The sequence below is a fragment of the Perognathus longimembris genome, chromosome 12 (genome assembly GCF_023159225.1).
Source record: "Perognathus longimembris pacificus isolate PPM17 chromosome 12, ASM2315922v1, whole genome shotgun sequence".
In the NCBI taxonomy this organism is placed as follows: domain Eukaryota; kingdom Metazoa; phylum Chordata; class Mammalia; order Rodentia; family Heteromyidae; genus Perognathus; species Perognathus longimembris.
This window is the reverse complement of record NC_063172.1, coordinates 43,269,545-43,282,397: the sequence shown is the minus strand read 5'-3', so window position 1 is coordinate 43,282,397 and position 12,853 is coordinate 43,269,545. Positions and strand designations below refer to the sequence as shown.

Genomic DNA, 12,853 nt, shown 5'->3' with positions numbered 1-12,853 from the left:
GAACTTAGGCCCAGGCACTGTCCTTGAGCTTCGGTACTCAAAGATAGCACTCTACCACTTGTTCCATAGCTGCACTTCCAGATTTTTAGTGATTACTTGGAGATAAGAGTGAATCTTGTGGACTTTCCTGCCTGGGCTGGTTTTGAACTGTGATTCTCACATCTCTGCCTCCTTAAAAGCTAGGATTACAAGTTGCTGGTTCCCAGCTATATCACATAAAGCCATGTTACAGCAAAAATCATCAGTAACTTCCAAGATAGCATTTAGATTTCAAAATGTCTACAGCTGGAAAAAGACAACGTAAGTTTTGATAAGGATGTGCTGAAAAGCACAGGAATAATTTCATCCTGATCACCAGTAGCTCCTGCTTGCATACGTAACTACTCCAGAGGCTGAGACTGGGGAAATCCTGGTTCCAGGTCAGCTTGGGAAGAAAAATCCATGGGACTCCATCTCAACAGAAAGAAGCTGAGTGTGGTAGCATGTGCCTTTCATCACAGTTATGGTGGGAGACGAAAATAAGAGGATCATGGCTAGGCATGTGTTTGGGCAGGAAGGAGACCCTATCTCAGAAAGAATCAGCACAAAACAGGGCTAGCAGTATGGCTCAGTGGTAGAGCACCTATCCATAAGTACAAGGGTCTGAGTTCAAACACTAGCACTGTCAGAAAAATGAAATCATTCTGAGTTAAAAATACAGGAAGCACTTTTTGTATTCTTCCTCAGCAAAAGCAATAGAAATCTCTATTTGTTTAGTGAAGAATATCCTCAGACCGGTTGCAACAGGTAGTAAATCTGAACTTAGGAGTCTACAAATATCTGTGCAGTAGGGTTCCATCTGTTACATCTTGGCTCTCACCTGTCACAACTTGAGCACAGGAAGATGAGGAAGGCAATGAGGAAGAACATGGCAACAGCTGCCAGGCTTGCCCACAGGATGGTCTGCACCTGCCCATTGCTCAGCACACTCTCTGCAGGTCCCATGATGGCCACGGGAAATGACACCACGGATGGAGGAAGTCAGCGCTTCAAAGGTGGCCACATTGGGGGTGGAGGGTGGGTCCTCCTGCAAAGAAAGCAGAGCATTGCAAGTTACCTCCAAGGTGCCAAACCTGAAAGAAGTCGAATATCCCTAATCTGAAAGCCTAAACTTGAACTGCTCCCAAAGCTAAACTTTCTGAGTGCTGGCATAATGCCACAAGAACAAACATCCACCTGACCTTGTAGGACAGGTTGCAGTCAAAATGCAGTCAAACTGCACTGCTCAGCAACCTTTCTCGGGTAGCAAGGAGACATCTTCTGGGCTGCTCCCTACTGATAGCCCCTATCAAATGCTTCTCTTCAGCGGCCAAGACAAAAGCAAAAACTAAAAAAAAAAAAGTCACTAGGAATATGAATAAAATTACTTTCAGGCTGTGCATAGAAGGTGAATATGAAACAAAGGAATTTCATGTCTACATTTAGGCCCCTTCCCAAGGATACCTCATTATGGATCTGCAAAATCTGACAAAATTCCAACCATTCATGCATTTTGGATAAGAAATACTCAACCTGTAATTAGATTGCCGGGCGGCAGGGTAGGGGGGTGGGCAGGGGTGGCAAGGCTTCAGAGCAAATTCTGGGAGGCATGTGCAGGAAGCAGATGCTATCAGCACCCGGCCCAGGCCAGTCCCCTCTGTGGTTGGTTTCCCTCCACCATCAGATGTAAACATGTCAAGTGGGAAAGCACCAGTGCTTAGCACTGTGTTTGAAGCAATGTATGTTTGGAGGATGGATTATTTATTTTATTGGATGGTACCGGAGTTAGAACACAGGGTTTCCTGTTTGCTAGGCAGGAGCTCTACTTCTTGAGCTACTTTGCCAGTCCTTTGTGTTCTGGCTATTTTTGAGAGAGGGTCTCACTTTATTCCCCAAGCCATCCTGGACGCAATCTTCAAACTCCTTGCTGTAGCTAGGATGGCAGGCATGTGCCACCACACCCAGCCTTTTGTGTTGAGATATGGTCTTGTCACTTTTTTTCCCCCCTGCAGGCTTGTCTAGAACCACAATCTTCCCTATCTCAGCCTCCTGAGTAGCTGGGATGACAAGGGTGTGCCAGTATACTCACTATTCATTGAGGTGTTGGGATGACAAGGGTGTGCCAGTATACTCACTATTTTCATTGAGGTGAATGCCTCATGAAAATTTTGCTCAGTTTGGCTTGACTCAGGAGGTAAGCCATTAGCTAGGTGGTAAGCTAGACGATGGATTCCAAATGTCTTCAAATAAGGGTCCAAATAAATACATGGTTGTATAGGTTCATTTCTTTTAAATTACCAAAGCAGTATAAAACAGTTTTCTGTAGCCTTTGCAAACATGCAATTCATCATCTATTCCTTACTGTCATCTTTGACCTCCTCAGCTTCCCAAGCCCACTTTTCTCTTAGAAAGTTTAAGGTCAATACAATGGAGTAGAATGCCCCTCTGCTCACCTTCCTCCAGTTAACCATGAGGCTTTATTTTCAGGTTAGTTTTCATTGAGCTACTTACTGTGAGTACTGAATAAATGCATTTTCAAACGAATGGCTGGAAACAGTGCTACAAATACACCCTCAGCAATAAATAAGAGCTATTTATAATCAACTACTCAGGATATTTTAATACCTGTATATGCCAGGAACTCTAAATGCTTTTCTCATTTAATTATTACCACCATGTGTCAGGCACTGCCAGTCACTGTTTCACAGACATGGAGGCTAAATCCAGCAGGGAAATCACTTGCTGTAGGCATCACAAGAGCTCAGTGTTTAGGAAAGACACATGCAGGCCTCTGGGCCCCAAAATATGGGCTCTTATTCCTCCAAGGAGCTCCTTTTCACTGGGGCTACTGCTTTCGGCTGTAGCTATGATGCTAATAAATTAGAATGCTTAGAAAGTCCTCTCTTAAAAGAAATGGTCAGAGCCAAGCTCTGGCAGCTCAAGCTTGTGATCCTAGGCTTCTCAGGAGGCTGAGATTTGAGAGTCACTGCTCAAAGCCAGTCTTGGCAGCCAAATCTGAATGACTCTTATCTCCAATGAACCAGAAGAAGCCAGAAGTAGATCTGTAACTCAAGTGGTAAAGAATCAGGCTTAAGCAAAAAAGCTCAGGGACAGCACCCAGGCCCTGAATACAAGCCCCAGTACTGGGGGTGCATGTGCAGACACAGACAGTCAGACAGACACACACACATTCCAGGACTTAATCTCAAGTGTGATGCAGAAAGGAACTAAATATTTTTACCTTAAAGGAAAAAAAAAAACAAAACCCTATAACCCAACTAATGGCGTTTATACTTTCATTTGCTTCAATGACCTGAGGCTGTGTAGCCATCTCTGCCTCCTCACATGCAGGTGTCTAAGTGATAAACCAAGGTGTGAGCAAAAGAACAAGTACAAACCACTGCAGCAAAGACAGTTCAATAGGATCACATTTTCCCGGGGGAAAAATGGTCACATTTAAAGCCATTTCCTCTAAAATCAGGAGCAAGACAAGAATGTCCCCTCTCCTCTTCAACATAGTACTAGAATTCCTAGCTAGAGCAATAGGCAAGAGGAAAATATAAAGGGGATCCAAATAGGAAAAGATGAAGTCAAACTCTCTCTCTTTGCAGACTACATGATCCTGTATCTAAAGAACCCCATAGACTCCATTCCCAAGTTACTTGAGCTGATCCAAAACTTTGGCAAAGTAGCAGTATATATGTGCCAAAGACCCGAAGAATGAGGCCGAAATCAGGAAAGCAACTCCTTTTGCAATAGTTTCAAAAAACATAAAATACCTAGGAATAACCTTAACCAAAGATGTGAAAGACCTCTATGATGAGAAATTTAAAAACGTGAAAAATGAAATTAAGGCAGAACTAAGGAAATGGAAAAACCTCCCATGCTCCTGGATTGGGAGGATTAATATTGTCAAAATGGCAATATTTCTTAAATGTATCCAATGCCCAACGTATGATACTGTAACCTCTCTGTACATCAGTTTGATAATAAAAATTTGAGAAAAAAAAAAAGAAAGAGGTAGACAAAGAGAGAAGGACACGCACACATCCATCCATATATATGTATATATACATATGTGTATATGCATATACATACATACAGACAGACAGACAGACATTATATATATATAGAGAGAGACTGCATTCCACATATTCCCCTCCCCCCCACACACTGTGTATGTGCATTCACATACATGTGTGTGAAAATGGAACTAGGAAAATGAAGGGACTGAATGGGTTGGGTGAGATGAAAGGAGAATGATGAAAGGAGAACCACTGATCAGGATAAATTCTACTCACAAATAGATTTTTAAAATTAACACCCCCTGTACAACTACTTCAAGATCATAAAATAAAATATTCATTAAAATAAAATAAAAAAATATTTATACAGAAAGACATCGTCTTCAAAGTATGTCAATAAACTGCAAGAGTGTCAGCAAAACAAATGCTACAAACATGTAAACCAACTGTACTAATGGAAATGAATATTAAATAAAATGGGTTTTTAAAAAATAAAAAAAAATAAAAAAAATGGCAATATTGCCAAAGGCTATCTACAAATTCAATCCAATACCCATTAATATCCCAACACCATTTTTTTAATGAAATAGAGGAAGCAATCCAGAAATTCATATGGAACAATAAAAGACCCCGAATAGCAAAACCAATCCTAAGTAGAAAGAACAGTGCTGGAGGAATTACAATACCAAACTTCAAGCTGTATTACAAAGCTATAGTAGTAAAAACAGCTTGGTATTGGCACAGGAACAGGCCTGAGGACCAATGGAACAGGACTAAAGACCTAGAAATGAACCCAAAGAACTATGCCTACTTGATCTTTGATAAAGGAGCTAAAAAATAGGATGGAAGAAAGATACTTTAACAAATGTGCTGGAAAACTGGTTTAACACCTGCAACAAATTAAAACTAGATCCTTATATATCACCCTGCACCAAAATCAACTCCAATGGATCAAAGAGCTCGAAATAAAAACAGATACCCTGAAAACACTACAAGAAGGAGCAGGAGAAACACTTGGGCTCCATGGCACAGGACGAAACTTCCTTAACAAAGGTCCAGAAATATAACAAATCAAAGAAAGGTTGGACAAATGGGACTGCATCAAACTGCAGAACTTCTGCAGTGCAAAGGACATAGCTTACAAGATAAACAGAAAGCCCACAGATTGGGAGAAGATCTTTACTGGCCATACAATGAACAAAAGCCTAATATCTAAAATATATGCAGAACTAAAAAAATTAAATTCCTCCAAAACAAACCCTCAAAGAACCAACAGCCCCCTCAACAAGTGGGCTAAGGATCTAAAAAGAGACTTCTCTGAAGAGGAAATGAGAATGGCCAAGAGACACATGAACAAGTGCTCTACATCACTGGCCATAAAAGAAATGCAAATCAAAACAACATTGAGATTCCACCTCACCCCAGTAAGAATGTCCATTATCAAGAAAACTAATAATAACAAATGCTGCAGGGGATGTGGCCAAAAGGGAAGCCTACTTCATTGTTGGTGGGAATGTAAGCTGGTTCAGCCCCTCTGGAAAGTGGTATGGAGATGCCTCAGAAGGCTAAACATAGAGCTCCCTTAGGACCCAGCAGCCCCACTTTTGGGCATCTACCCAAAAGATTACAAACAAGAACACACTAAAGCCACGAGCACAACAATGTTCATTGCAGTACAATTTGTCATAGCTAAAATATGGAAGCAACCCAGATGCCCCCAGTAGATGAATGGATCAGCAAAATGTGGTACATATACACAATGGAATTTTATGCCTCTATCAGAAAGCATGACATTGCCCCAATTCATGAGGAAATGGAAGGACTTGGAAAAAATTATACTAAGTAAAGTGAGCCAGACCCAAAGAGACATGGTTTCCCTCATAGTTTCCCTCATAGGGAATAATTAGCACAGGTTTAGGCTAGTCACAGCAGAGGATCACAAGAGCCCAATAGCTATGCCCTTATGATCGTACGTGAAATGAACTCCTTGTTATGGAAACGAGTGATATATCACTGTTGTAATTACTTTCAACATGCCATGTGAAACCGTAGCTTCTTTTGTTGATGATCCTCTGTATCCCTTTGCTGTGGTTGTACCTGCACTATCACTGTATCTTATCTGAGTACATTGGAAACTGTATATACTGGTATTAGAACTAGGGAAGGAAATGTGAATATCAAAATCAAGAGATAAAGGATAAAAAGACAAAGGACTCCAAAAGCAATACTTACAAAACCATTTCGTATAAACCAACTGAACAACTCATGGGAGGAGAGGGAAAAGGGGAGGGAGAAAATGAGGGAGGAGGTAAACAAATTGTACAAGAAATGTACCCACTGCCTTATGTATGAACCTGTACCCCCCCTGTACATCAGTTTGACAATAAATAATTATTCAGAAAAAATGGTCGTATTCATTCTAATACTCAAGGTCAAATGAAAATAAAATGGTAAAGAAATTTTATCTACAGAGAGAATTCTGGGAGATGAAGTAGGTTGGTTTCCTCTGCTGTTCTACACTACATAAATCAGAACTTCCAGTGTAACTTCCAACTGCTTTTCTCCTACTTGCTTATACATCATGCCTGTGGACACTGAAGGCATGTGGTTATGAACAGTCAAATTGCTTCTGTTGGTTGTAGCTATAATGGAATGAAAACAGCCTTGTTTTCTGACTTGTTGATTCAAAGAATCATTCACTTTAAACAGACTCTACAAATTGCCATCACAACCAATTATTAAAATATATTCAAGACAGCATTTAAATATTAGTGACCCATGGAGATACATGAAATAAGGTTTCATGCCTGGAACCAAACCATGAAATGTTTTAGGAATCTCAGAAAAAAGAGTGATCCTCTGCATGGAGGTATTTCCTGCATTCACATAGCAGATTAATGGAGAGAGACTCATGTATGAAGAGCTAAGTTCTTGGAAACCAGCTGGCTGTGTGGGTTAGTCAAAGGCAAAGCTCCCCAGGGAGGATCTCTAGTCCGTTCCTCTATCTCGCCACTTGTGTCTCATCTTTCCTCACTTCTTTCTCTCCACATGTGGAGGCTGATGATGGAATAGAATGAAACATGCGGGGTGCCGGTCTATTAGGGAGAAAGCATGAAAGGGGATTATTATAAACCATGGAATAGAGGTTGGAAAAAAAAAACTGTCAAAACTGCCAGCTTACTCCCCTTCGATTACAACTTTCTGAAGAGCTACTGAAAGACATACTTTCCCCGAAAGTTCTCACCCCAGACAAAAATCTCACAATGAAGACAATGATGGTATAGCTCAGGTTTCTGAGTGAGATACAGTATGCTCTCATGGTTTGAAGACTTCCATCCTAGATGCCTTGAATGCTCCTGTGATGGAGGAGGGAGGCCACAGCAGAGGGGATGTGTTGATGCTAGGGACTAACAGGGCAGAGGCATCAGCAGCAACTACAACCTGTCTGATCCCCTGGAGCCTGGCAGTGTGTGTGTGGTGGTGGTGGGGGGCTCTTCGCTCTTGGTCTTTCTGGATCTGCTTGTAAAATTCTGCTGCCTCATCCTTCTCTGGATAGCTCTTTAAATTTTGATGGCTCTCCTACAACAGAGCCCTAGCTGTCTTCTGCCAGCTCCCTATCTGTAATGTAGTTGGACTGCAGTGCAGGTGCACATGTGTAGCTCTGGTGCTTTATTTTTACAGCAGAGAAGAGGGTGGAGTCTGGGGGGGGGATATTATGTATTTGAAGTTAAAAAGAAATTATGCTATTAAAAACAGTTCAGTTTTTAGCCAGCACTGGTGAGGTGGTTCATGTGTATAATCCTACCTACTCAGTAGGCTGAGATCTGAAGATTGTGGTTCGATGCCAGCCCGGCTTGGAAAGTCTGTTAGACTCCTATCTCCAATAAACCATGAACAGCTGGAAGTGGAGCTGTGGATGAAGTGGTAGAGTGCTAACCATGAGCAAAAATGTCGAGTCAAGAGTGTGAGGCACTCAGCTCAAGCCCTAATACTACACACACACACACACACACACACACACACACACACACACAAATTTAGTTTTCAGCCCACAATTACAATTTTGTTTTGAGTTCAACATAGGATAAAGGGATACTATTCATCATCATCATCATCATCATCATTATTATTATATTATTCATTTTATTATTTTACTGTAACATGGCACCTGAATGTTCTACTAAGTGGAGATGCAGAAGATGGTAATGTCAATGCAATCAGAATGTAGCTTAATAATTAGACACCATTCTTTTCATTTTACAAAAGTCCTTATTATTGGCTCCACTGATGTGAAATAATGGTTGGAGACTCTAGTTCAACAGGGTGGGACTGTTGGAAAGAGAAGCTCCCTCCAGCCTCCAGGTCTACATAACTTTGGGTTACCTTGGGAGCTTGTCCTCTGACTCTGAGAAAGGTGAGTGCTTGTAGTTATGTAACCTCTTCTGTAGATTCTTACAGAAGTAGAGTTGGTTACTTATGTTGAATAGGAGGCTCCACAATTTAGTTTTATTCTTTAAAAGTCATCCATTCCATAATTTTATTTTTTTTCCATTCCATAATTTTAATACATTATTAAGACAACTGACCACCACTAGTAAAAGCAGGTATGATGTGTGACCACGAGGTGGCAGTAAAATCCTGGCCTCAACCCATGAGCAGGCTCCTTTCTCAAGGAGAGGTGCTCAATTATTCTTGTTTGTGTCTTAGGTTCGGCATTTTAATTGTCTTCATTAGCTGGGGCTATCAGCCACCCAAATCAATTCCAACAGGAAAGAAAACAAATTCCAGACAGAATTAATGAAAGGTACATACCAAATGGCTGGTCCAACCTTCCTCACTCGAACATCCATAACAGGTACGTGCTCTGATCACAGCCAGTTCTACAGATAACAGCTAGGCAGAGCTGGATAGCTAGCTAGATTAGCTTGTGAGACAGACACTCTGTGCTTCCTTTGAAGCAGGTTTAGGTCAGTAATGATAGTCATTACCACTTTACAGCTGTCCTAGTCAGCCCATAATTAAGGATGATAGAAACTGCCTCCACTGATTGTCATGACACCCCTGTTCACTCCTCCCCAGGGATAAAACGAGGATAAAGTCCCCAACCCATGGGAATTTCTCCTTCCTGATCATTACTAGGTGTGGGAATGGTGGGGTGAAAGGACACTTTTATGGTCTTCAGATTAAACAAACATGTTTAACATTGGCTGAGGAGCCATGTTCTCTGGTGGAGCCCTGATCTGGGAGTTTATCAGGGGATACACAGGCTGACCAGACAAGCCTCCTTCATGGAATGAGAAGAGACCAGGGAATCACAGATACAAATGCCTTTGGGTCTGCCTTAACAAGGTGCAGAGATTTTCCTCCAACAGCATATGGTCATTACCAGGATATCCTAGTAGTTCCTTCACTAAGTCAAGGAAAAAGACCCCAATCCTAAACAAGGCCTAAAATACCCTATAGGGTTTGGCCCTCACCTAATTCTTGTACCTATTTTCTCACGCCAGTATCTCTGACTTCCCCCATCCATTCTGACTTACTTAAAAAGAAAAAAAACATATCAACCAAAGAAAAGGAGGTGGTGAAGGGCTCCAAGGCAGATTATTTTGTGTGCCATGACTTTACAATGCCACTGTAGAGCAATGCCATGACAATACTTCCTGGGGCAGCTTATAATAAGCATGTCACCTGGAAGCCTTTAGCCTGGCCGGGCCTCAGGGCCATGCACTAAAAACCCCCTGCTCAGGGCAGACCCAAGCTCTGGTCCTATGAGGCCCCCCCAAATCCTCCTAGCCATCTGTCAGCACAACCTGATTACTTTCCAACACACCAAACCATCAATCTGCTCAAGAAACATGGAGCAGGATCATGTGGGAAGGGGATGTGTGCAGTTGTCACTTGTCTTCAACTTACATCACAGAAAGCATGCAGTTGGTTACTGATCAAAGTCCCATTATTTTGTTTTTATCTTCAGAGAAGTCAGAAGTCCAATGGTCTCCATGGGGAAGGGAATGGCTTCTATGGATATTTTCCTCATGTTGTGGTTTGGAGGCCCATTTCCAAGGTACATTTTCCAAGAAAGGTGGGGACAGTTAGTGTGAACTAGTGTAAGAACTTGATCTTTCAAGATGTATGCATTGTGTGCATTCTGGACAGCGCTTGAGACTTGGTTGCACTTAGGTGGAGACATAATGTTCTCAGCTATGCATTTTGAGCTTCAGATTCCCTTTCTTCTTGCGTCGAGTATTTGTTCACATATTCTAAGCCCAGACTTCTTCGAGGGCTGTCAGGGATGAACACACTTTACTTTCAGCTACATTCCATGACCTGAAAATGCTGGAACTTTTAATTGGGTATCTATGTTTATGTGGAGAATGGTGATCAGATTCCCAGGCAGAATCAAAAGACAAGTTTTTAATTTCTAGGGTAAGGCAGAGGAGTGCATTAAATAAGCTGCTCACAAATGAGTTCCCACGTTGAGTTAGGGTCATATCCTAACCATGGAATGACACAGGCTCCTGGCTCCTCTGCATCATCACCAAAGCAGGTGAGCCCCTCAGAGAGAAGTCATAGTATGGTAGAAGCACGGGGGTTACTGAATCGAATCACCAACCCAAGCAGTCCCCTAGGGCTGGCAATGTCTCCAGTGCCAGGCTCAGTGTTCCTCACTCCCTTTCTTTCAGGAGATGAGGATTTCACCTCTCCAGCACTCAGGGACCTGACCCCTCATCCACCAAGGACGAGCTGACAGCTATCTTGGGTTCACAGCTGTAGTCCTAGCCTGTGGCACACAGTGAGCTTGTTTACTGATGAGCTGTTCAGAGGAGAGGCTGAGCAGCCTTGACCAGATGGTCAGAGTCTGAATAAGCTTTTCCCAGTCTTCTCAACATCTTGAAATTCCATGAGGACCCAGGAGTCAAAAACGTCTATTTGGCCTGGCATCTTGTTTTTTTTTGGCCAGTCCTGGGGCATGGACTCCAGGCCTGAGCACTGTCCTTGGCTTCTTTTTGCTCAAGGCTAGCACTCTGCCACTTGAGCCACAACGCCACTCTCGGCCTTTTCTGTTTATGTCGTGCTGAGGAATCGAACCACTTGAGCCATCCCTCTACTCTGGCCAGCCACTTTTCATACAACATTTTATTTCATCTCATGACCCTCTGATATAGGTATAGGTATTACTGAATGTGTTTTATGAGTTCAGTAATGAAAGCTTTAAGGAATGAAACCTTGCTGACAGTGACAACACTTTCTCCTCTAAGGTGCCATCCAGCTCTGCATCCCCAGCATGTGCATGACCCTTGCGGCCTGCCGTGTTTGGGACAGCAGCAGATAGGTGAGCACAGGGAGCCCCTCCATCTTCCCAGCAGTGCCTGTCTCCCTGCCCCATGGCAAGTTCTGGTACTAAAGAGCAGAATGGTTGCTCCTGCTCCGGTTGGTTTGGCCTACATTTGGTTCCCAGCCGTGCACTAATCACAACTGTCTTTGCAAGGGATGGGAGGATTTATAGCTGCTCTGATGGCTATGGTGTTTACATGCAGGCCAGCTTCCTGAGACCAGCACTATTGACAGTCACACTTGGCTAAGCATTGCTTTGCACTGTTTTTGTTTGGCTTTTGTGGCTCAATGATTCAGTCACATCTCTATCAAAATCCTAAAAGACTCAGCCAGAAACAAACTTGGGTTTCTTTGCTGAGAGAGGACCAGAAATGTGCTCCCATCTTTCATGGTTTATGATACTGAAAAGATGACATATATTTGAACACACTGGAAAAGGACAGTTAGAAATGATGCACTCTGTCACTTCCACCAGTGGATTTTTCTTTCTTTCTTTCTTTCTTTCTTTTTTTTTTTTTTTTGCTAGTACTATGTTTGAATTTAGGGCCTTGTACTTGCTCAGCTGGTGCTCTACCACTTGAGACATGCCCCCTGCTTGGGATTTTGCTGTTTAACTGGAGATTGAGTCTTGAAGACTTGTCTTCCCAGGCTGGCTGGCTTCAAGCTTCAATCCTCTATTTTTCAGATTCCTGAGTAGCTAACAGGGTGAACCACTGGTGTCTAGCTCCATCTAGTATTTTTGTGCAAAGATCTCATGCTTCTCAAGAAGCCTTTGCATCAAAGATGCTTGTCTGAGAACAGGAACAAACTTAAGAGCAGACAACAACTTAAGTCACTCACACAGGAATGTCAGCAGAGGTATTCTGTTTGTAACACCTGCTCATTGTGTGACAGGGCAAATAGGTCAACACCACCCTAATGGGTTGGATTGTGGGAGCCACTGATTTAATATTCAACCCAGACACTGGCAAGAATGCAGCTTAGTTTATTACCCAATGCCTAATATACCATAGTTATCCTTGTATTTATGGGTTCCCCCCTCCCTCCCAGTACTGGGGATTGAACTCTAAGGTCTTTTGCATGCTAGGCAAGCACTCTATTACTTGAGCTTCCCACCTCCCCCATCCTTTTATTTTCATCTTGTTTCTGAGATAGGATCTTAGTAACTATACCTGGGCTGGCCTAGAATTTGAGCTCCGGATGCCTTGGCCTCCTAAGTAGCTGAGATTATAGGTATTTGCCACTGTGCCTGGCCCCAAGAATTATTTATATTATAAAAGAGCCAGGAAAAAAGACTTCTTCATTCTTAAGGAAAAACAAAAACTCCCAAATTCTCAAAACAGAGAAACACATTCTTTCAAGTTACTTAAGGGTGTAATTGCTTATGCGGATGTGGGGAAATGTTTCTAGAGACTAGATTGATGGGAACATGTGGAAACCCTTCGCTGTGGTTTGTTTCCTGCCCTTCCTTCTCC

The 12,853-nt window shown here is 42.4% G+C and overlaps 1 protein-coding gene across 1 annotated transcript in view; it reads right to left on the bottom strand.

The window, feature by feature from the left end:
* Window positions 1–12,853, bottom strand: part of Pag1 (phosphoprotein membrane anchor with glycosphingolipid microdomains 1) — a 100,881-nt gene that overhangs the window by 22,616 nt on the left and 65,412 nt on the right. Inside the window, exon 3 of the mRNA XM_048358349.1 lies at window positions 860–1,066. Coding sequence (XP_048214306.1) covers window positions 860–984 — 125 coding nt within the window. The 5' untranslated portion in view covers window positions 985–1,066. The remainder of the gene's footprint in view (window positions 1–859; window positions 1,067–12,853) is intronic.